Source organism: Magnolia sinica, chromosome 3 (genome assembly GCF_029962835.1).
Source record: "Magnolia sinica isolate HGM2019 chromosome 3, MsV1, whole genome shotgun sequence".
Lineage (NCBI taxonomy): Eukaryota > Viridiplantae > Streptophyta > Magnoliopsida > Magnoliales > Magnoliaceae > Magnolia > Magnolia sinica.
This window is the reverse complement of record NC_080575.1, coordinates 122,544,641-122,569,934: the sequence shown is the minus strand read 5'-3', so window position 1 is coordinate 122,569,934 and position 25,294 is coordinate 122,544,641. Positions and strand designations below refer to the sequence as shown.

Sequence of the window (25,294 nt, the reverse complement as noted above, 5' to 3'; positions counted from 1 at the left end):
ATCTCCTCAACTCGCCTCGTCTGTGTGCGGTGTGAGCTGTAGGGCTGCTTGGGCACTTTATTAGGCGTACTTAATACTTCGAGCCTTAGTCTTTTTGGGCCATGGTATAACTGGAATTGAACCAGGGTTTATCCTGATGATTCATTACCTTTTGTTGATTTAGAGTAATTTTGACATGATTGTACATGTGGCACCTATGCCACGTGTCGCCTATGTGGATACCATTTTTACTGTTGGATAATTATTTTTGTCTGAATGGATACAGAAATAATTGTCATAGGACGAAGAGTCATGTCCTTTCATGAAGAGATATTGTTTGTTGTGAATGAGTATGGATTTCTTGAAAAGACACATTAATATCTCTTCAAGAAGAAGTCTATAACCTTTTAATTGATATAAATCCTGGATACTATAATCCAAAAAAGAATGCTCTTAATTTTAAAAATTATAAAATCTTTTGTGCAATTATTCTCGATCTGAATTCTTGTTAAGTTTTTTCTGAATATCTTAAAGGTATATCGATGTCAAAATTAGAGATCTATTTAATACTTAAATGTGTAAATTTTTGTGTTGAAATTCGGGTTGAGAGTTTATTATATCTTGAAGACAATTTGTAGATTTCTTTTGTTTGCATTTATTGAAACTTCTAAAAAAAGAGCAACAAATCTGTCTTGAGAAATTGACTATTCAAATCGAGCCTTGAATTCAATAGATTTGATCGTCTCATTATCTTTTTTCTATCTTCCGTTGAGTACAAGAAATACTTACTTTTCTAATAACACATGCAATGTAGCATCCCATCCAAATGGATCATTGAGCACACACAAAGAAAAGCTTAATACAACAATGGGCTTGCTATTAAAATAAATATGATTCACAGGATGAAAGAGAATTCTACTTATTTTCTTAATAGCCTGTTTGGCTGGGCAGATCGGATGGAATTGGAAAATGGATCTTGGGATTGGCCAGACGTGTCAAACAGACACTGGGATCCCAGGATATAGCAATCCCATGGATCTTAAGACAATCCACTGACAATACCATCATTACCTTGAAATCCATGCCATCCACCGTAATACCAGTCAATCCCTTCCAATCCACCCGGCCAAACGGGCCCTAAAGGCCGTGGGTGAGTGGAATCCATCAGAGGCGTTGGATGAAAAAGCACTGTACAGCGACACTGCCACCACGACTTATGCGCTGACTAGATGTGGCGGGGTTTGAATGGGCCATTCGTTGAAGAAGGGGAGCGGATTGGATACTGAACGCTTCAGTAGCCAAAACGCGACTGAAGTGACATGGTGAAATTCAATTGGTTGAATGCCATGAGCGTGTTCCCTCACAATTAATGCCTTTTTCTTTAGAGTTTCGTTAGACGGCTTTCTACGTTTGCCGGTGCACGCGCCCGACCAAATAAGGGGTAAACGTTATTTTCAACTCATTTCTTTTCTTCGCTCCCCTAATGAAACGACATCACCACTTTCCATGGGTGCCACCATGATGTATGTATTGTATCCACACCGTCCATCCATTTCGTGATATCATTTTAAGGCATAATGCAAAGAGTGAGAAAGATCCAAATTTCAAGTGCACCCCACCATGGAAAACAATGGAAATTGAATGCCTACTATTAAAACCTCTTTGGGCCACAAAAGCTTCCGATAAAGCTAATGTTTATGCTTTACCTTATTCCACGTCTTGTCTAGCTTATAAAAAGGTTGGATCTCAAATAAACATCATGTTCAGCCCTAAGAAGGTTTCAACGATAGCAATCACCTCCTGCTATTTTCTGTGGTTTGGTCCACTTGAACTTTGGATCTGCCCAATTCTTTTGGTCACTTCCTAAAATGATCTCTCCAAATGGATGGATGGTGTGGATAAAACACATACATAACGGTGGGCTCATAGAACGCGGTGACGTGACATCGGTAGCAAGAACAGTTACCGTCTGGTTCCGTAGCCAACCAGCGCCCCAACTCTATTTAATTTAAAGAATTAAAAGTCCCCTCCTCTGCAAATTACAAAAATGCGGTCACATGAGTATTAAAAGTAGTAACATGTCTAGGTGGCACCCACCATAATGTTTTTGATAACCGGCCATCAGTTTTTCTAGATTATGTTACAATATAGACCTAGCAATGATATTGATCCAAACTTCTAGTGGGCCACACGATAGGAAAAGGTGAGGATTAAGCTTCCGCCATTGAAATATTCAAGTGGCCACAAAAGCTTTGGATTATGTTAATGTTTTTATAATTTCAGTTCATCTCAGTAGGAATGACCTCATGAACTATGTGGATGACATATATACATCATGATGGACCCAAGAAATTTTCAACCACAGAATTCCCCCACTTACTGTTTCCAAGCCCTACGGCCCACATGAATTTTAGATCGGCCTCATATTTGAGCCTACAATATTAGATGATATGATAAAAATGATGGACAGAATGGGTTTCTCACAAATATCATTATGTGCCCCCACCTAGCTTGCCGTGGAAGGAAGTTCATGCGGATGGCTTTGGCCGCAGTTGGAAACGGATTGGAAAAGAAGCTGGCGGGCTTATGAACCAGACGGATGCTACGTCACCAAGTTTTTTGGGCCCACCATGATGTATGTGTTGTATCCACACTATCCATCCATTTGGAGAGATCATTTTAGGGAGTAAGTAAATGAATTAGGCAGATACAAAGTTTAAGTGGACCCCACCATAGAAAACAGTGAGAGGTGACGGCCACCGTTGAAACCTTCCTGGAGCCGACCATGATGTTTATTTGAGATCCAACCTTTTTATAAGTTGAAAAAGACATGGAATAAGGTTAGGCATAAATATTAACTTGATGGAAAGCTTATGTGGCCAGAGAGGTTTTAATGGTAGGCGTTCAATCTCCATTGTTTTCTACAGTGGGGTGCGATTGAAATTTGGATCTTTCTTACTCTTTGGATTATGCCCTAAAATGATATCACGAAATGGATGGACGGTGTGGATACAGTACATACATTATGGTGGCGCCCATGAAAAGGGGTGATGTCACTTCAGCAGGGAGCATAGGAAAAAAAAAAAAAAAAACTTGAAAATAAAGTTTACCATTACGTGGTCGAGTGCGTGCACGGGCAAACGAAAAGAGACGTTTAACGGAACTCCGAGGAAAGAGCATTAATTATAAGGGTACATGCTATTAGTATTCAACCAATTGTATTTCACCACGTCACTTCAGTAGCGTTTTGGCTACTGAAGTGTTCAGTATCCAATCCACTCCCCTGAAGATGAGTATGATGAGAACATTCTCGACCTAATAACTTCTAAACGTGCTTTGCATGGTCCTCGTTCCCGACAACAGCACGTTGCTTAATTAAATCTCGGACGGTGGTCATCATTAATGTCAGGGTCACCATGCATTTTGTCTAATGAAACAATGATTTGGCCTTTTACAGTGTGGGTCCTGCGCCCGTACATGCGCTGATGGCACATTTTCATTGGCACTGGCTAGCAAAGGAGATGGATTGCATAGTGACCCTGTCACCATGATCGTCTGCAGTGACCCAACGTGACAGCATTTCATTTGGCCATGTAGACACCGTCAGAGATGGCTTTCACGGCCCCCATTTTTGACATGATGCATGGCCGAAAGAAATCCTGCCACGTCAAGTCACCATGGGCATCTATGGTGTAGGGTGTAGGGTCACTGCAATCCACCTCTCCTTTAAAAAAAAAAATAAACAGACTGAATGGTGTGCTCACCTTGCCACCACCGACCTCTATTAGGCCCACCGTGATATCTGTGTTTTATCCACACCATCTGTTTTGTCATCTTATTTATAAGCCCAAAATTAAAGCATATCCGAAGCTCGTGTAACACACCATAGGAAAGTGGGGATAACGGCGGCCACCAATTAAACCTTCCAACGCTCACATTGACGTTCATTTGTCATTAAACGAGTTCCTAAAAGTCACTGGGATGAAAGGGAAAAAAAATAGAATTTAACTATAAAAAAAACTGCCTAATTCATATGTGATTTACGTTCCAATACCTTTTTCACAAAAGCCAGCGCATTACTCCATATAATCATCATTCTACTGCCTTTCATTACATTTCTCTAACCGTGGGTGGGCTATTTGGGCAAACCCTACTTACATTTTTATATAAAATCCACCTTGACTGCCAGGTGCACCATCTCATATTATGCCAAAGCCCCAAAAAATCACCACCATATGTAATTTAGGTAGACCATGTGATTGTAAACAGTGTATGGGGTGTTTGCCTCCACGTTGTTTCCCATGGTATTGCCTTATGAATAGAAAATGATCTGATTTATAGGCTTGGCTCTTAAATTTTAGCATAACATCTAATGGTTAAAATGGATTTCATATAATATTCATAGTAGGCTTTATAAAAATTAAGAGTGAATGTCTCTCTCTCAGCTGTTTTCTTTGGTGTGGCCCACTTGAAATGAAAGTTTGCTTGAATTTTTTACGGGTCTAAGCTAGGATTAAGCATGGTTGGAGTACATTTAGGTGCATATTATGGTAGGACTTAAAAAAATCAAGTGCAGAGCCCCTCTCCAACTGCACCCAACTGTATGAGTGACACCTGGGTACTTTATAAGAAGGAAGAATTAAATAGATGTTGCTCTTGATCTTGACAAGCCCACCGTATTGTTATTTAAGAGTGGATGTCTCTCTCCCAACTGTGTTTCTTAAGTGTGGCTCACTTGAAATGCGAGTTAGCTTGAACTTTTTGTGGACCTAAGCTGGGATTAGGCATCGTTGGAGTGAATTCAGGTGCATGTTATGGTATGACGTAGAAAAATCAAGTGCAGAGTCTCTCTCCAACCCCTCTCCAACTGTGCCAACGGTGTGACTGGAGTCAGGATACTTTATGATAAAAAGGAAGTATATAGACGTTGCTCTTGATCTTGACGGGCCTACAGTATTGTTATTTAATATCCACTTCAACCGTCGTCCTACTCAGGAGAAAAAAAGAGGTTAACCTTTGGTTTTAGTGGGCCACATCAAATGAAATAGTTGGAACAGACGTCCACCCATGACTTTTATAGGGCCCACAATCATAATTATATGAAATCTGCTCTAACCATTAGATTCCACAAAATAATTTAGGCCTTCGTCCTAAAAATTGATACAAATCCATCATTTATGTGAGCTACACTAATGGAAACAGTTTAAAAGACAAGCATTGTTTCATATATTATTTCCAATCATATAGTCTACCTTAATCACATATGGATAAAATTGGGCGACACACCTGATAGCCGGAGTAAATTTTAAGTAAAGATCATGGTGGGGCCCACCTGAGTTACGGACCCTTGTGCTCGCACAGCCGCCGTTACGGAAGGCATTGGAATGACAATTATATCGGATCGGAATGTTAACTCCATGGTAACCAGGTAGTTTTCTGTAAAATTCTTAGAACAAAAATACGATCCAAAACTTCCGTTGCCCATGAAGTTTTCAACGGTAGGCGTTCAATCCCTGCTACCTCCTGTGATGTAGTACACTTGAGTTATGGTACGCATTGATTTAGGGCTCACGGCGTAAAATGCTGGCAAAATGGATGGACGGTGTGGATAAAACACATGCATCTCTGTGGGCCCTGCGTCTCAATAAATCGTAGTCGTAGCGATTCATCTAACCTCAACGGCCATGTTTAACTCAACTCTTCTTGGCTTCTCCCCACCAAACCCCCTCAAACACCCAAAGAACTCTGCACATTTTCCTTAAACTTCCTGCCCTGAGAAGCCTCCGCAAGCACACCCCACTTCTCAACTCCCGCACACACTCTCATGGACCCCATCTACGGTAGCCAACGCCTCCGAATTCTAGCCCAACAGCTCCGCCTCTACAGACCCCCCTCTTCCTCTTCTTTCTCAGACGAAGATGAAAATGAAGAATCAGGAGCATCTGGAAAGGTAGTCTCTCACGCGGACTTCGCCGAATCGGCGGCCCCTATTTCAAATCCCGCAAAATTCAAAACCAAAAGAGCTGCTGTCCTCATCTGCCTCTTCGAAGGCGACGCTGGTGATCTCCGTGTCATTCTCACCAAGCGCTCTTCCAATCTCTCTACTCACGCGGGTAATCTCCGTCTTAGTCTACAGGAAGAATTACGAGGTCTTTTTTGTGTGAATTATCGTTTGAAAATGAGTTGGATGATTTGGGTTTTTTCGGCAGGTGAAGTTTCGTTGCCGGGAGGCAAGGTAGATGAAGGCGACGTGGATGACATCCATACTGCAACGAGAGAGGCGAAAGAGGAGATTGGTTTGGATCCGTCGCTGGTTACAATCGTGACCGTCCTCGAACCCTTCATATCTAAGGTATCGATGCCTAATGTCTGATCGTTAGTGTCAAACAATCTGCATGCTGGTGAGCTTGTGCCTGGACTTAACCAGGCGTTTTGATAAAATCCGTTGAATAAATCAATCCCATTCCAGTTGGATAGGAGCTAGTTTGTTATTTTGTTGCGAGATTTGGATTATTACGATTTCGTTTTGGGATAAGAAGATCTCAGATTGATCTTGTACTCTTCTTTACATTGAGTTGATGAATAATGAAAACCATAGATCAATTCTCACAAAAAAAATTCAGTGTCATGTATGCTAGGAGATAGATCCCCCTCGAAGTGGATCAGGCATTGTCCCTCATCATGGAGCAAGGATCATATCACATTTAGATGTTTAGATGTTCTTCATACACAGTCTCTGCTCATTGTTTGTTATTTTTAACTCTTTTTTTATTGGACTGTAATGGGAAGATCATCACCGTACATCTGCCCACTCTAAAGGAATTGTGTTCGCCACGAATTCTAAAAATTAGAAATTTCAAACTTTAACCAAACCAAACTGCAGACCCAGCTAGCAGGATCTTGGCTTGCAATCACAAACAGTGTCTGAGTTAACTGCATTTATTAGTAATTCTGTGGTGATATGATGCTTTGGTTTGCTACCATCTCTTCCCACGTTTTTTTTTAGAGGTTTGCTCGAATACATCCTGACATATCACAATTTGGTACATTGGGACTATATCTGTTGGATCTGGGGTTGTGTTCAGTGATACAAACGATTGATATTACGAAATACAACAATGAAGTAATCTTTCTAGAAAATCTTTAAAATTGGAAAATCATAGGCATTCAAACCAATGGCCCACAAAGTAGTGCACAAGGAGACGGTCCTTATTCAATAAAAAAAGGTTAAATAACCAGAGTGCTTAGGTATTCGAATTGGGGCATTTCATTACCAGCTATCCTTCATCGTCAGTCAATGGTTTAGATTAGTCCCAGCGGATGTTTTTGAGCAAACCTCTTTCTTTCTAGGCTTCTTCTTTGCTTTCTTTCTTGCGATTGGTCGATCTTTCTGATGTCACTTGATATCTTCATTCAGCTTCATGACTGGAAGGCTTTCAGATTGTTGTTCCAATGCCTTGTCTATAGGCAATAGCACCTCAGGTGGTCACAATGTTAAGTGCACCAACCAAGTTATTCCGTATCGGTAACGGTGAATGGTGGTTGTAACGGCCATCACTGTTACTGTTACAATGTGGATAGCAAACCATTAATCTGATCTCCAAGGTTTAATACCAGAATAAGCATTTGAAGCAACCAAAGATCTTTAAGCATGTCACGTAGATAAATCCAGAACATCTCCATTACACAGATTCTTCCCTCTATATGAAGCATTAGGAGGTTTATTTCTTTCCTCACCCTGCTTTCCAAAGGTTCAGTTCTTAGTTGTGCACATGTTAGGGAAATAAACTTCTAATCTTGAAGTCTATGATACTCTTGATAGACTTATCGATAACTTAATTTGCATTGATGGTGATATAAGCGTGGATTGACCTATTCGTTGTTGAGGCATTTGGAGGTCCTAAAGCCATGGTTTTGAATATCAGTTATAATGTGACTGTATCATAATCGTACTACCCACCCCCGTTACACAATTTGGGTTAACAAAGAAATTGGAACAATATTACGGGCCTTACAACTATAACAGCACCATTTTGAATTTTATTATTTTTTTTTTTCCCAATTTTCTCCTGTTTTTCCACTTCTTTTTTCACGTGGGAAGCTTAGAAACTCATTTTAGACTAGATCTACCATGGAGGAAGCTTAGAAACTCATTTCGGACTAGATATACCATGGAGGAAACTTAGAAACTCATTTCAGACTAGATCTAGACTTATTTTAAAGATCAAAACACAAGATTTGAGTAGGATTCGGCAAATCAAAGCAAAATGGACCATTTTGGGGAAAGAAAAAAAAAATCGGATGGAGTAAACCATCACTTTCATTCAAGGTATTCAAGAATGGTAACAGTAGCCAAAATGGCCAGCTTTATGGCCATTATGATATGGGCTGTAACGTCCATTATAGCCTTGTAATGGTTGGTTTAAAAAAAAAAAATAATAAATAAATAAATAGAAGGAAAAAATGTATCGGCCTGTTACAGTCCCATATCAGTCCATTACGGTCACTTAATAGCCCGTTATATGGGCCATTTTTTCAATCAGGTTTTACGGCCCTGTATTGCTCAATGGGCACCACTGTACTGCAACATAATGGCCATTACAGCTGTTACATTACTGTTTTTTAATACCTTGCTTTTATTTATTTATTTATTTTATCTTCTTTTTGTTGTATTTCAATGTAATGGGCCTTAATCCACCAAATCATGCTTGATTTATGTTCAGTTAGGGCTTGTTTGGTTAACTTTCGGGCTTTCAATAGGTCAAGAGAACGACAACATTCTTATGAAAGAATGGTCTAACATAGAAAATAATAGATTATAGTATTTTACATTTTTTTTCTTATTCGTTTCGATAAACTTTCAAGGCTTTTTTGGGCAAGAAAACATGACAAATACATGTCCAATCCAGTCCCGTATTTGCCTCATTGTTTCATTTTGGGGCGCATCTGATATGCCCCCTGATACCGTTATTCAAAACCTTGCCTCATACGCTGGAAGGCAACTCCAAAAATACAATTTTATTGGCTGCCAGAAAGTGCATTACTTCTTGTGATTGTGAATGATGTGAGGAGGTGAGTTTTTTCTGCCTAGCTTTTGTTATATATAATAAAAAGGCCTTCAAATTATTATTATTTTTTCCTGAAAATGTGACTGTTTGAGCTTATTAGATTTCTATTTAGCAGGACAAGACCAATTTGGCTCTATTTCAGAATCTTCTACAACCTATTTTACAGAATGCACACTACCCTAACTCTAGCTCATGCGATTAGGACCAATTGCTCATGGGATTTTGTGAACCAAGTTTTTGTCCATGATGTACTGGTCGCAAAAGACACCCCAAGAAACAAACCACCAACCTCATGCAACAGAATGTACCAATTGCTGTGAGTTCCGGGAGCAAACTCATACAAAAAGAACATGTAGAAGCGGAAGCACGCAGACACAAGAAGACAACATAGAATGCATAGGACATTCTTGGTGACCGTTGTCTTCTATGCAAAGGGTAGCTCCTAAAACTTCCTGAATGGAAGGATGCCATCTCCACAGGGAATGCTTACACATACAGCTCTAAACCCGATTTACAAACCAACAGCTGAGATTAGTTGTCATCTAAAGTTACCTTTATGTGGTCATCTCTTTCCAGTTTCCATCTTATTAGTCTATGATAACACGTAACAACTGATGAAATCAATCCAAAAAACCGAAGCATTGATGGGTTTTAATGCATTTTGGGTAGTTTTGAATTGTCTAGTTTTGGTAACTAATCTTAGCTGCTGGATTTGGTTTTTGTCTGCTTTGCAGTATTTTCTGAAAGTAATTCCCGTGGTCGGCATACTTTCTGATAAGAAAGCATTCAAACCTGTCCTGAATGCCAACGAGGTGGAGGCCATATTCGATGCACCCTTGGAGATGTTTCTCAAGGTTTTCTTTGAACTTGGTTTTGTTCTTTCTGTAGCTTACTTTCCTTTTATATTCTTTTCTTCAAAGATTCATTTCACGCCAAATGCAGGATGAAAATCGGAGATCAGAAGAGAGGGAATATAAGGGTATTAGGTACCTTATTCATTTCTTTGATTTTGAAGCGGAGGATGGGAAGTATTTGATATGGGGTATGACTGCCTGGATCTTGATCCACGCCGCATCAGTCATGTACCAGCGGCCACCATCCTTTGAGGGGCAGAAGCCTCCTTTCAAGATTCCGATAACTCGTACTGAAGGGAGTACATAGCCATGAAACCGTTTTATCATTGATTGTTTCAAGGGAGAAATTTAAGATGCTGTCCTTTACATGTGGAAATTGCTTGCTTGTTGTAATCACATGAAAATTTATGTGACTGTCCATATGTCGAAATTGTATGGATTGCAACACCGATAAGAAAAAACCAATCTGGTGCACTGTCTAGAATCTGTGCTGTATTTTCAGAAGACTAGCATTTTCATGGATACTCGCATGTTGCCTTTCTCTAAGATGGTAAACGATTAGAAATACTGGCCCCAAGTATTTGTATTGGCTCTGTTTATTTGTTGGGAGCTATTCATAGAAAAAAAGAAAAACAAAAGAAAGAAAAAAGATAGACATGTATGGGAGGTGTATCTCTCAGCCTTCATAAAAAGAGCCATCGGAAGCTTCTGGTTAGTAAATTATTTGCTAGGAAATGAAAAGGAGGAGAATGTGGCAAATCATTTACAACAAGTAAATGATTTACAACTTCATTTACTACCATCCAAACGACCCCTAACTCTACTAAGGAAGGATCCAGCCATAGTGGATTCGTCGGTCCCACAATCACTCCTGATAATGACACCACCAATCCTTGGATCAGTCACGTTTAACAGAAGGCGGAGTTTCATCTAATCATGGCTTTTTTTGGAGGACATCTTTCAGACCTGAAAATATCATAAAATGAGGAAATTAATGCAAATTATTCAAGCCCATTCTTTGAAATTTAGTGGGTGAATGCATTGAAGAACGTTGTTGTGTTTTCCCAATCCAATGCCTGTTTGGATAGAGAAACAATCCAAAATGTTGAAATGGAAACCTGTGTGGAATCTGCTCTAGGGTCGAAATTCAACGTTCATGTGTAGATAAGAGTTTCTTGTAACTTGTTAGAACGAGTGACTATAACCCAAAGCTGTGGGGTCTACTGTTTGTCTGTGTGAGATCGACTCTGTCAATCAGTTAGGCCTGTGCATGTAGGCTGAGAACTGAAAAATGAAGCAGATCCAAGACTCAAGTCAGCTACACTGCAAGAAATAGCAGGGATTGCCTTCTCGGGCCCACTAGTTTTGGATGAGGCTGATTTTTGTGTTTTCCCTTCACCTTGATGGCAATCGCCTTATGAATGACATTGAAACATTACGGTGAGCCAAGGTGGTACCATTAGTCGTCATTTCCACCCCCATAGTTAGAGCGGGGTATAGGATGACTCAACTCAACCCGTCCAGACTTGTTCAGACCTAACTCAATCTGAACCGAATAAGTGAGTCAGTCCAAACCGAGTAGGCTTCACCCAATCCCAACTCAAATTGAGTCTGAGTCTGAGTTAGCTAGTAATTCAACCTGACTCGACCCGAAACTCGATCTAGTCATACTTAACTCAATCCAAAACTTGACTAGACTCGGATTCGAATATATATAATTAAAAAAATCCTAATTCGGATTCGGTCCGGATTTGTCCGGACTAGACCCGGACTCGGATCGGGTTAGGCATGCTCGACTCGATACCTAGTCAGGTTAAGTTCGGGTCAGACCTATTTCAAAACCCAAGACAGGTCAGCCCTAACTCAGTCTGACTCAACTCAATGCCCAACTCTACTCATAGTTTTGTATGGTGTGGCCCACTTCAGTCTTTCATGTGTATAGATTTTGGGCTCTCATCGTAACATGAGATGGATGGAGTTAATTTTACAGAAACATTGTGGTGGACCCCACAGATCTTTGATTTGCTGGAAAGTCAGGCCCTCGATGAGTGTAACTACTACCATTTTTTGGTACACGCCATGTTCACGGTATGCACTACCTATCAAATCGATGGGATCTCTGACACGTGTTCCATCCCACGGACACAGATTGGGTAGCGAGCTGAGTAAACCATGTTAGGCATCCTGATCTATGTGTCTTATCCACGCCGTCCATCTGTTTTTCCAGCTCATTTTAGGGCATGATTTCACAATCAAAGCACATCCAAAGCTCGGTGGACCACACGCCGGAAACAGTGGGGATAATGATGTCCACCGTTGAGATCTTCCTAGGCCAACGGTGATGTTTTCTAGTCATCCAACCTTTTTATAAGGTGTCATGGAACTGGATGAAGGGAAAACAAAAATATCAGCTTGATCCAAAACTTCCGTGGCCACCAAGAAGTTTTCAAGGTTAGACATTCATTTACCACTGTTTACTGTGGTTGTGGTGTGGTACACTTGAGCTTTGTATATGCTTCAATTTTGGGCTAATACCCTAAAATGAGCTTTGAAAACAGATGAAAGGCGTTGATAAGATAAATCACTGTGGACCCCACTAGCGTTCTGAGTTACTCAGTAGACAATCCGCGGCCCCATCCAACAGCGAGTGGCGCGAAATATTCTACGCACTTCTAAAATTCAAATCTCCCTCTGTAGGAAAAGATTAGAAAAACCCTCTCTCTCACGCTGCTCAATTTCAATTTTCAAAGCTGGAGTCCCTTCTCCCTCTCCACGGAAACATAAAAGAACTCAATCTCCCCTCCAAAACCGACCATTACAAATACTCTGCAGTTCATCTCCTCTCTCTACCTTCTTCCCATCTCTCTCTCCCTCTCTCTGAGCAATGGCACCACCTTATACATCCCAACACAACAAAGAAAATCTCCCTTTCTTCTTTCTAAAGCATTCCAACTCTCTTGCCAAAGCCTCTCCATCTTGCATACTCAAAAAAAAGAATCCGAAAGCCTCTTGAGGACAGCACCCACCTCTTCCACCCATCCTCTAATTTAATCCCTCTTCCCATTTCTTCTTTTTCATCTGATTCACTCGCAATCTATCTCGGTTCGACTCTGCCTGTGTTCCGCAATGAAAATCCTCGGAAGAGAAGAGCCGTAGATGCCTCAGTTGCAAAGTCCAGATATTGCCGGATGTCGCTGCGGAAGGATTTCAGATAATTTTGGTCTTGCATTACTATTTTTTATTGATGAAATGAAGGTTCAAGGAGTTGTAATCATTGTAGCTGAATATTTGGGAATCAAGATATATATATATATATATATATATATATATATATATATATATATATATATATATATAGGAAAAGGTATTATGCACAAACCACATCTCGGTGGGCCCAAAAAACTGATTATGAATGTTTTAATGGTGCACGGCCCCTCCCCACTTCTGTATGCGGTGTGGCCCACATAAGTCACGGATTGACTTGATTTTTGAGACCTAGGCCCACGATGGAATGGTGCATCTGACTGATGGGTTAGATGTTCGAAACGCATCACGGTGGGGCCCACACAGCTTGACCTCATTGGACGGACTAGTGAGGTCGAGCGCATAGGACCTTTTCCCTCTCTCTCTCTCTATATATATATAATTTGTGGTGATCAACCATTGCATCGGAGAAAAATAAGTTTTGGATGAATATGATATTCGTTTTTCCTGTCATCCAAGGTCCGTGACCAAGTAATTTTTTTTTTATTTTTTACTTTTTTAGGTTAGCTTGTTAGTACACACCCATGTCATGACACACACCCATGTTAGCCACTCCCGCTAGGGATCGATACCAAGACCTCACGTGTTAAAATGAGGCATCTCCACTCAGTCTGCTATGAATCTGGGTGTTCCAAGTGAAATAAATGTTACGGTGGAAAATGAACGTTGTGCTGGGCCCTATGAATGTTTTAACGGTAAGAATCATTGTACTACTGCTATTTGTAGTGTGGTCCACTTGAGCTTTCGATGTGACTCATTTTTGGCCTTATAATTTAAAATGATCCCACCAAATGGATGAACGGTGTGGATATAATAAATACATCATTTTGGGGCCATGTAACTTTGATCTCTTTTGAACCGTCCGTGCAACTCGCGCCAGCGCTAGTCCACGGATTGGAAGCGGATTGGCTGGTGTACCACACACACCAGCAACCTAGCTGGTAGGGCTACGTGTCGTGCGAATACACGCTCTTCAAGCTCTGAGTTGTACGAACGGTTCAAAGGAGATCAAAGTTACAGGGGCTCCACAATGATATATTTATTATATCTATACTGTTCATCCATTTGGCCAGATCATTTTAGATCTTGATCTAAAAAATGAGTAATTTCCAAGGCTCAACTAGACCACACCACAAATAGCAGTGGAACAAGAGACGGATTGGCTACTCCCCTGACACAAGCCCCGTGGCTGGTGATCGGTGCTCCGTTGGACCTACCATGATGTATTTTTTTCACCATTCCATTCATCCATTTTTACGGATCATTTTAGGGATTTATACAAAAAATGATAGGGATATAAGTCTTGGATGGACCACACCACAGGAAAACAATAACGATTGGATATCCACCACTAAAATCCTCCTAAGGCCCGCTGTACTGTTTATTTGACATCCAATCTATTTACTGGGTCATAAAGACCCAGATGAGGGAAAAAATAAATATCAGCTTGATCCAAAGCTTTTATGGTCCCCAAAATGATTTTAATGGTCAACGTTCATTCATCACTGTTTCCTCTAATGTGGTCTACATTAGAATTCGATATACCTCATTTTTTATCTCATAACACAAAATGATCTATAAAAATAGATGGACGGCATAGATGAAACACATACATCATGGTGGAGCCCACAGAGCACTGACCACCAGTCATTGGCTGCTGGTAGGGACCAATCCGCTTCCGTGGGAACAATGATTTTCGCCGTTAAAACATTCGTAGGGCCCACCGTAACGTCACACAGGCTTGGATGAATAGAAAAAACAAATATCTTAGTTTCTGTGACCCCCGAAAGGGTTTCAATGGCAGGCGTTCAATCCTCTGCTGCTTTTTACAGTGTGGTCCACTTGAATTTTGGATCTGTCTTATTTTCCGGTTCAAGCCTTACGACGAGTTCACCAAGTGGACGGACGGTTTGGAAATAACTCATACCTCATGATGGAACCCAGAGAACTTGGTGACGTTAACACACCAGCCGCATCGGTGGTGTGTGGTACACCAGCCAATCCGCTTCCCCGATCTGTGGAGCATGGAGAAAAGTGGCACGTTTCTGAAAGATCAGACCATCCACCAGGTGAGGTCTTTCGCGAACATGCTCTGGCTCAAGTAGCAGTACAAATCCACTTATCAGGTGGGCCATGCATATATATGAGAAAATCAACATTCAGGAAAAATGATGACTCGCAGTCTAACCGATGAGTGCAAGGAATTGTTTTTGGATTGGGTCCCATCGAATGAGTGGTCTGTGTTTTACACACGTGTGCGCGTCTTCAATCTCTCGCGCGAACTGGCTGAGCCTACGCATCTCTTCTTTTGGAGGTTCTCAAAATGGTCCGATCCACTGATTGGGCAGCCGCTCGTGTTTCCTACCAAATCGTGAAAGTGTAATGAATTAGATTGGAGTCCGGTTGCTAACTTCGCTTCGCATCCATGCGCATGTTAGCACTCCCGCGGGAAGGCCTGATAGCTCCCATGCTTCAGCTCCCTCTCCCGCCTCCAACCCCCACAAAACAGACCTTCCGTACATCCCAACAGAAATCCGCTTCCCTCCGTTCCCAACCTTTCTCGGTCTGCTACAAATGCAAATTCATCTCAAGCCCTATTTCCTCCTTTCCAAAATCTCCAACAAAGCGTTTGAATTCTTGCTCCAATTCATCTGCTCCCACAACGGATGATGATTTCGATGTCGAATTGGGTCGCCTGTTGGCGCTTTTACCCGATGAGATGCGGCGAAAGGTGAGTGAGCATCCGGACCGCCACCACCTTATCGAGATCGTGATGGATTTGGGTAGGACGCCTTTGGCCCGTTTCCCCTCCGGCGACTTTGTTCTATCTGATCAACCAATCACGTTCGCCGATCTGGAACACGCTACATCACAGGTGAGTGAAATTCTATTCGAATTTCGTCTGATGTCTTTGGATTGGACTCAAACCGAATTTGAAGAACCGGAAGTGGTTTTGGTAATCTGATTACAGGTGTAAAGTATTTGCAGCATGCACGACAACGTTTGGAGTAATAAATCCTAAAAATAATCAAATGACATATAAAGTCTGTGTAAGATAGATCATTGGGATAAGCCCAACTCAATAAAGCATCTGGCCGATTCTTACAGTAAACAAATCATTTAATGGGCCATAGAAGTGGGCCCACTAATTCAAATTCCCTTGAGAAACAAGCAGTGGCGCATTCAGTTCTACAGAACAACAGGACAAATGGCTCACCTCTCAGATATCCAGGCAATTCATACGGACTACCCTATCATGGATACTTCATTCCCCAAAAGTACCGTCAATTGAGCAATCTCAACGGTTGGATTGATTTCTACAGATCAACAGTTAGCCAATGGCTGACCAACCAATCATATGACTAACCATTTTTGAAACTGAACCCATGCACAGTGGAGCCCAGCAGGAAATGGCTAAGATCAGGGGTTAACCACCACGAACCCCGCCCCCCCCCAAAAAAAAAAAAAAAAAAAAAAACACTAAACCCAGCCTAAATCGCACACTTATGCTGGTGTAACACCTCTAAAGACTAAAACAACAAAAGCAATATCAGTTTTACTATAAACGGCTCACATTGATTCATTTACAATAGGAATTAGCTTAAAACAATTCAATCTTCCAATGAAACTGGGGATTTCATAGCACAAATACGATCTGATAGTCACAAAGTAATAGATGAAGATGATATCTAGTAAAGTCATGTTTCTCCTTTCGGCTACACCATCTTGCTAGGGAGTGTTAAGGCATAGTATATTGTTGGGCAATGTTGGCATTTTCACAATATGATTTGAAGATATGGATGGAAACGAGGAAGAATGGATGGACTATAAGGTGCATTGGATCAATTATTGGGAGCACTCTATTCCTAACCTTTTTTTTTTTTTTTTTTTATCGGACATCTTTCTTTTAACTTTCGACAATAAAAACTACATTGTTTCTAGACTGAACAACCTTGTTTTCAACTTCTTGTTCTAAATGGTGAGTTAAGTCTTTAAAAGTCTTGATTGCTTTGTTGTGATTTAAAATATCTTTGATGTGGAACCAAGAATTTGGCAGAGATTGAAACATCACAATGATTTTTTAATTTTCTATTAAGCTGCAGCCTACATTTCTTAACTCTGTCATCATCTGTTCCATGTTTCAAATGTTATCCTTAATGGAGCATCCAACCAAGATCCTATATGCATTGAATTCTATTTGCCTCACCCTAATTTTTGCATATGATATTTTGGCATAGGATTCAACTAGGGCATCCCACATATCCTTGACAATCTCATAAGTTTTGTAGGCGGGGATCAAATCTTTGTGCATAGAGCAAAGAATGATATTTCTAGTTGTTTTGTTGTTGTTGTTTTTTTTTTCCTTTCATTTCATGTATGCAAGTTTCATGCTACTTATCAGAACATCTTCATTTTTGTCTTCGGTTTTTAATGTGTACAACACATTTCCTTTGTCCAATAGGATCCTCACAGATCTATGCTAGTCATCAAAATTGTTCATGTCAATTTTATTGTTATTTTTTCCTTTTAAGAGATCGACGACAACTGATTTGGACGCTATTCCTTCTCATTACATCAGTTGAGAGAGGGTCTTGTACTAGTCAATCAGAAAGTACTTTTGAGATGTTTAATTTTAATGAGATTCATACGCAATCATATTAGTAGTCTAAAAGGTCTAAATTGGCATCACACAAATCAATTAACATAAGGGCAATACAGTCATTGTCAGTTCGGCCCAAAAGTTCCACTTATCCGATTGGGTGTAATAGAAACAATCAAAGTCGAAAGGGCAATAAAGGAATCCTTTATGGCAATAATTAGGTGACAGTTGCAATAAATATGCCACACATAAGGTGGAGGCGTGTTTACACAGTCCAAAGGGTGGAGGGTGGGGCCCGAGGCAGAGGCGTGTTTGCATAGTCCAAAAGGTGGAGGGTAGGGCCCGAGGCAGAGGTGTAAACGGGAGAGGGAGAGGGCATCATTGCCTCTCCTTGCCGTGTTAAATACTGGTGATAGAGATCTACTTATTTAAATTATAGGGTCTTCAACTTAAAGACTTCTTCTTCTTCTTTTTTTTTCTTTTTTTTCTTTTTTTTGTGAGCGGTAGTTTAATATTCTCCACTTTTATATTTTGTTGCCCCAATTCTGTATCCAGCATAAGTCGTTGATGTTTGAAATGCATACAACAGATAAACAATCATGATAATAATCTATGATTATGGCATTTTCTTGGATCTGCGGTATTGGGGAGGAACTCACATTGTTTTTCTTCTCTCTCTCTCTCTCTCTCTCTCTCTCTCTCTCTCTCTCTCTCTCTCTCTCTCTTTTATGCATCTTCTTCTCTTCTGTTCATTATAGTTTTTGTTTACTACTTCAAGCATGGGCTTTGGTGTCTTGTGCCAAATATGGCAGTAAATGAGTATGGAATTATGCCCTTATTACTTCCTCTCTTATTGGGAACTTCCATTGCAGGTTGGTGACTTTGCTACTGACAATCGTGCAGGCATCAGTCGAACATTGCACCGCATCAGTGCTATCAGAAACCGTAAGGGTGTAATAATAGGTTTAACTTGTCGTGTTGGCCGTGCAATATCTGGAAGTGCTAATTTGTTGCGGGATTTGGTTAAGGATGGGGATTCTCTATTGCTCATTGGGCCTCCAGGAGTTGGAAAGACTACAATTATTAGGTCTGTTATTCCTACTTATTGATGGGATTTACATGCTTCCAATGTTTCACATTTCTCTCAAGAGCATCACACATGCTACCTAACGAAAGGAAGATTTTCACCCAGATGTTCTAGCCAGATAGATCAGATGCAAACAATGCTTATTCTCTGGGCACTTTCCTCAGATTCCTTATTTCTTTATAGAGAAAGATATAAATGGTCACTCATGGCCCACCTCTACTGCATCATTCTGCTAATTCCATTCAGTTTTCAGCTGTAAACTTGCGACTAGAATTACATCAATATGGTGAGCAGTTGTGTTCCTCAGTTTATTATAAACTCAAGCAAGTAGAGGTTTCATCTTTCTGGCAATTCATCAATCATGATGCTTTTTGAATGAGTGAAAGTAACTCCTGCTCGTCTTAAAAAGGATGGGCGCTTGCAAATAGCCTGACTTGAGTAGCATTGATTACTTCATTCCTAAAATAAACTTGGCATGTAACAGTTGAACTTCTAAAAATGCAAGTATATTGGCGTGCGAATCTAGCTATAGCACAAGGACCTTAATATCCATGATTTTACAGGGAAATAGCTCGGATGCTTGCAGATGATCATAGTAAGCGAGTGATGATTGTTGACACCTCAAATGAGATAGGTGGTGATGGTGACATTCCTCATGAAGGGATTGGTGCTGCTCGTAGAATGCAAGTTCCCAATTCTGATATGCAGCATAAGGTCTGACACTAAAGTATTCTTCATGTGAATAGTTCTTTTATACATCATTCTCTTAATAGAAAATGCAAGCATTTGGAACTCTTTTATATGTCTGTATTTGTTATGAGCATCTCAGTTTAGAAAGCAGGACTGCATTTAGTTCCTTGAAGAGGAAGATTCTCTTGCTTTTACACTTTGGTTTGCTGAGATATTTTGTGCTATTCAATGTGGATTTATTCTACTGTCATATTATCCTGGGTGATTTGTGAATTGCTTGAGTCTTTCCTCTATAAGATTATAGGAAAGGAGGGAAACAACAAATAACTCAGAAGAAACATAATGAATCATCATCATTATCATCTAAAGCTTTATCCCAATTAATTGGGTTTGGCTAGAAGACATATATATATATATATATATATAAAAGAGATTGGTACACTTCTTAACCCTTCGTTTATGCTTAGCATAAGCTTGGTTGAGTTTATGAATAAATAAGATGAGTTAATGATTGGTTACCCATTCTTGTGCATGCAAAAATATGTTGATTTCAATTTTTTTTTCTATTGACTCGGAAGTAAGAGTCCAATCGTATTGAATCACCAGTTGATTTTGAATTTATTTTTCTTCAACTCTGATTTGCACTACGTAGGTGCATAATCGTATCATTTGCTTTTTCAAAATACTGAGAATGCATGTATGTAAATGCTTGTTTTGGACATTTATTGAATAATTGCTCTTAAATTAGTGTACTGAAACAAATCTGTCCTTGTTAACATCGTTTCATCATCCATTAGTAGTGTTCTTGTTTTTTACTATTCACATTCTCCAGGTCCTGATTGAAGCAGTGGAGAATCATATGCCCCAAGTAATTGTAATTGATGAAATCAGCACCAAACTTGAAGCAGTGGCTGCAAGTACGATTGCCCAACGTGGAATCCAGCTTGTTTCCACCGCTCATGGAGTAACAATTGAGAACCTGATAATGAATCCTTCTTTAGAGATGCTTGTTGGAGGGATACAGGTATGACATAATGTGTTCATTTGGTGCATTTTGTTTATTTTAGCTTCATGTAGAAAGTCAGATGGAGAAATAAAATGTTATGTACAATCATTTTTATCAGTAAGGATGTCGATGGGCCGGCTTGGGCCAGTTCAGGATCAGCTTTAATGCAGGATGATGGAAACTATCATAGGATGCATGATAAGAGATCAATTACATATTAATTTCAGCAATCAACTTGTAAAATCAAGCATATCCTCATAATAGATTAAAAAAATTCAGATTTATAATATGAAGATCCTAGGTTTTCACATATACGGTGTACGAAAATATAAAATAGTTCAAGAGTGGCCCACTTGGAAGTTGGGACTTCCAATCTAGCGTAGGCACGTTTCACACTCAAGGGAATAACTAGTAGGTTTTATGATTAGGGTTAGGAAGGGGAAAATCTAAAATATGGAGAATTAGAGTTCATCGGAATTGGGGATTTTGGAATTAGGGTTTTTAGAAATTGGGGAAAATAAGAAGTTGAAGATCTAGGGTTTAGAAGGTTGTAATGGAAAGAAAAAGAGGAAAATAAGAGAAGAAGAGAATACCTTTCAAAGAAAAGGAAAAGAAATGATGTACCTTGGAATCCACCACCAAACAAGCTTCTACCCTTCCACAGTTTAATTGGAAGGGAGGTTGTTTTTTTTTTTTTTTTAATAAAAAAATCTTAGAAAATAAGGAGGAAAATTCTTTCACACAAGAGAGCTCCACTCTTCTTCTTTTTTCTTCTCAATAACACTACTAGGGTTGGAAATCCACCCTCCCTATGCTCTTATAATTAAAAATTCGGAATTAAAATCCAATATAATGACTACTATGCCACTCACTTAAGTGTTCCATTATCCAAAATAAGAAAACTAAAGCAGATATTATCAATCTCAACCATCAAATAACTCTTAAAAATAACAAAAAAAATAAAGAAAGCAATATCAAAGTCCAAGGGACCCAAATCTAAAAGATGTGGTGGCCCGATGGCCTAATCGGAAAGATCCAACAGTCGAATCAACACGAAATAGAAATCTTATGACTAAACTGATCTCTTAAGCAGCCCACATGCATCGTCCCAAGGTGGGATCTTCCTGATGCATATCCAATGCATGTGGGGTCTTCAAAATGGCCTGGCGGGCCCATCTGGAACTCGTTTCCCATCCACAAAGAAAGTTGTGCTAATGTGGCTGGTCGTCTCCGTCTCTAGTACATCCAAGTAGGTCCTCCGATATCCCCATCAAACTTGTACCTGACAATGTCTGAAGTGGGCTTTACTTTTTTGAGGCCCCTAAGCCCAGCCTGATTAAAAGTTTGTGAAGCCTGAGCCCATCCTGTTAAGCCATTTCTACATGTACATTAATGATATGCAATGTGCATATTATCAGCATAGCCTTGTCCTAGCTATTTCGGCCTTGGGGTGATACGTAACACATAACATGTGCGCACGTGACAAATACACATTATTGGTCTAGGTTTCACTAGCCTAACCCAGACCCATGGACCAATAACCAAGACAATAGAACCATCCTAGCAGTATGGGTCCAAGCCCGACCTGGGAACCCTGATGGGGCAAGCTTGAAGACCGGATGGGCTGGCTTGATTACCAAGGTATTCTGTAATAGTAATGGTGACCGTAATGATTACGGCTACCACCGTGACTGTTATGACCTTTTTTCTTTCTTTCTTATCCGCTCCGTAACGGACCGTTATGCGGTCGTTACAGGTCATTTTTACCGTAATGGCCGTTACGACCTTGTAATGCATAATGGTTGCCACTGTTAGTGTTACGTAACGGCTGTTACAGCACACCATTTGACACCCTTACATGTGATCCTTTAAGAAAAGAATCCAGTAGAAATAGTTGTGGAATTTCCAAAAGCAAAAAACGAAAATAAATGTGTTTGTGGGACATTGCCATGACCATGTTTATGCAAAAATAGGCATAGACTAGCATATGGTTTTTATACCAAGTTTTTTGCTAGAGTGGAATGGCAAAAAACATTGTAGCCAACCCCAATAAGTTAGGATAAGGCTTAGACGATGGTGATGATTTTTATACCAATTTAAGACAATGTTCGGTATTTTTTAAACAAAATTTTGAAACTGATTACTGTTCATCATTTATGGTTATTAAGTTCTGGAAAAGAATGAGCTAGTTTTTCCTAATGGCTTATGTCGGTTCATGCATTTAAGAGCGTTACCTTAGGTGATGAAGAAGCTAGTAGGAGGGGTGTCCAGAAGACTGTGCTGGAGCGTAGAGGACCTTCGACATTTACCTGTGGTGTGGAGATTATTTCTAAGACTGAGCTACGAGTTCATCGTAGTTTAGAGGCAACAGTCGATGCTCTCCTTTCAGGTGCATATGTGTGCATGCACATGTTTACGTTTCCTCATACATCTGCATTTGTTTTTTTTTTTTTTTTTTTCATGTTCTCAAAATGGTTCCATATGGTCACTCTCTTTACTATTTGTTATATTTTCTTGTTGTCTTGGGTACAGGTCGATCCCCAAATTTTGAAGTTTGCAAGATAAACAGTCAGGGGTTCGCACATGAAATGGTTGCTGTTCCAATAGAACCTTTCAGTGACATTTCCTCTCATGAGCAAGATGAAATCGTGGATGGAGATCTTCTAGAGATAAATGATGAAAGAATTAGCTATAATGAATTCACTTCTGAGTTTGCTGCAAAAATGGAAGAGATTCCTTCCAGAGATGAGGTGCAGCTCCATCTCTATGTTTATGGGGTAAGAGTTATATCACCTTAATGTCTTGATTACATGACTTCCATTCAATTTAAAGATTGCCTTGTTGCCTAACAACTTTATTTGGTGACCTCCACTTCCCGAGAAAGAACCCTAATCTGATAGACACCACCTGCAATGACAGAACTCCCAACTATCCATTACTTATCTCATTGTTGGAAGCAAAACTAAGTGAGAACTAGTATGCCATGAATTGGCCTATTTGATAGGGAGCTATGCACCCAATCATGAATAATAACTACAGAGAATCTGAAAGAATGAGATCCTGGTGCATTGATATCAGTATTTTACTGTGAGATACTTGTGTTACAACATCAGTTATTTTATTTTATTTATTTATTTCTCTACTTCTGTGATAAATTAAGCTTTTCAATTGCAAATGTAAAAAAGAAAATTTCAAAGGCCCGTCTCAGAACATGAATGTCTAACTAACTTTATGTATAAAAAACATCCTTTTTTTAACAATTGAATCCCACCCTGTCAAACATCTCCATAATGCGAGAATAGGCATATTGAGAAGGATCTTAATTCCAATCTCTGCTGAAGTCATGAATGCTTTCCACTAGCCGCATCTTGAAGTAGCTAATTGGCATAAAAAAATTTTCAGTTTGGAACTTATAGGGTGAGCAGTTATTCTAGATCCTGGAGGCAAGTGTGGTTCAAGCAATTAAAGGGCTGAGAATGGATGATGTGGTTGAATTGACTGATAATATCAGTAAGGCAGATGCATTTCTTGCCTTATTCTCCAAGCTCAAGAAGAATCCACGAATTCAAGCAGTTGCCAAATCTCATGACATACCCATTTATGTGACAAAGGTAGAGTGACTCGCAAATTTTTCTGTGTTTCAACACTATTCCACGATCACTCTTAAGTGATGCCTTTTTCTTTTTCCTTTGTAGACAAGCTCTTTGCTGCAGATCACAAAGGCCATTCGTGCCTTTGTCAGTAAACATGCTGATGGGTTCAAGGATTTAGAAGCTGAAGACAAGATGAGTTCATCAGAGAAAATTGATGCATTAGAGGTAAAACTGGATCTTATCTTTTGACATGCTTATTTGATTACCTCGCACATTTCTAAAGTTCTTTCTAGTTGTTTGCTGAGAATGTATAAAAATGTCCTTGATCTGGCAGGAGGCTAGACTAGCGATTGAACAGATTGTAATTCCTAAAGGGGAGCCTGTGGAGCTACTCCCACGGTCGCCTGCCATCAGGTCTCTTCAGATGGACCTTGCTAAAAAATATCAGCTTCAGTCGGAGAAAGTTGGGGAGGAACCTGATGCACGAGTTTGCATCCTTCCACTCCATGCTGCCAGGACAGAAGGGAATGAATTTGATGATGGACTGGTTGATTCAGTTGGTAATTTTAACAATTCGAGCAGTCCTAGTGATATCAATGGTTCATGTAATAGCATGACTAAATTACCTTTCCTCCCTGATTAGTAAGGATGTTTTGGAGTGTACTACTGCGATCTGTAGCTGTAATTTTTGGCGCAAGCTTGCTTGCCTTTGATTTTGAGGTATCTTATGATGTTTATCCAACTTTATGCTTTGATTGTTGTTGACTGGATTTGAAGTACATTACCCAGAATGTGGTTCTTCATATTTTCAGTTTAGTGATAATGTTTATATTTTATCATTACTTTGATGACAATGGTCATCACACTATTTTTTGTAGGTGGCGGCGTTGAGGTCCTCGATTTTTATTTATTTTTGTTGAGAAATACTGAAAAGAAAAGGGATACAAACTAATGACGGGGCAGGGCTTACACGAGATGCATAGTCTTGATGCACTCTCTCTGGCCATCATTGAAATGAGATCCAATTTTGTTAGTGTATGGCTTGGAGCCCTCCTCGAGGTTCAAGCAATCGCATTCGATGAGTCCCCAAAATTAAGAAGACAGCCGGTGAAAGTGGACGCATATGACATGAGACCCTCACCCTTGCTTCGTC

At 40.0% G+C, this 25,294-nt stretch overlaps 2 protein-coding genes across 4 annotated transcripts; both read left to right on the top strand.

Moving 5' to 3' along the window:
• Window positions 1–5,645: 5,645 nt before the first annotated feature.
• LOC131241073 (nudix hydrolase 15, mitochondrial-like) lies at window positions 5,646–10,423 on the top strand. The gene is made up of 4 exons (XM_058239710.1): window positions 5,646–6,092; window positions 6,189–6,331; window positions 9,782–9,901; window positions 9,990–10,423. Exons 1-4 carry the CDS (start codon window positions 5,804–5,806, stop codon window positions 10,206–10,208), a joined length of 771 nt encoding a protein of 256 aa, XP_058095693.1. The 5' UTR covers window positions 5,646–5,803; the 3' UTR covers window positions 10,209–10,423.
• Window positions 10,424–15,408: 4,985 nt separating this feature from the next.
• LOC131241070 (protein SEEDLING PLASTID DEVELOPMENT 1) lies at window positions 15,409–24,980 on the top strand. 3 transcript variants are annotated; one of them, XM_058239706.1, is made up of 9 exons: window positions 15,417–16,040; window positions 18,638–18,852; window positions 19,416–19,566; window positions 20,375–20,566; window positions 22,775–22,937; window positions 23,081–23,325; window positions 23,983–24,159; window positions 24,244–24,366; window positions 24,476–24,980. In XM_058239706.1, exons 1-9 carry the CDS (start codon window positions 15,591–15,593, stop codon window positions 24,782–24,784), a joined length of 2,025 nt encoding a protein of 674 aa, XP_058095689.1. In that variant the 5' UTR covers window positions 15,417–15,590; the 3' UTR covers window positions 24,785–24,980. The 3 variants fall into 3 exon arrangements, with proteins under 3 accessions (XP_058095690.1, XP_058095691.1, XP_058095689.1); XM_058239707.1 differs by lacking the exon at window positions 23,983–24,159 and having other exon boundaries at window positions 15,409–16,040; XM_058239708.1 differs by lacking the exon at window positions 20,375–20,566 and having other exon boundaries at window positions 15,410–16,040.
• Window positions 24,981–25,294: the final 314 nt, after the last annotated feature.

Coding starts and splice junctions, on each gene's coding strand:
- LOC131241073 (XM_058239710.1), top strand. CDS start 5,804: ATGGACCCCATCTACGGTAGCCAACGCCTCCGAATTCTAGCCCAACAG. Junction 6,093..6,188: donor CAATCTCTCTACTCACGCGG/GTAATCTCCGTC, acceptor TTTTTTCGGCAG/GTGAAGTTTCGTTGCCGGGA. Junction 9,902..9,989: donor CCTTGGAGATGTTTCTCAAG/GTTTTCTTTGAA, acceptor CGCCAAATGCAG/GATGAAAATCGGAGATCAGA.
- LOC131241070 (XM_058239706.1), top strand. CDS start 15,591: ATGCGCATGTTAGCACTCCCGCGGGAAGGCCTGATAGCTCCCATGCTT. Junction 23,326..23,982: donor TCCATCTCTATGTTTATGGG/GTAAGAGTTATA, acceptor CAGTTATTCTAG/ATCCTGGAGGCAAGTGTGGT. Junction 24,160..24,243: donor TACCCATTTATGTGACAAAG/GTAGAGTGACTC, acceptor TTTCCTTTGTAG/ACAAGCTCTTTGCTGCAGAT.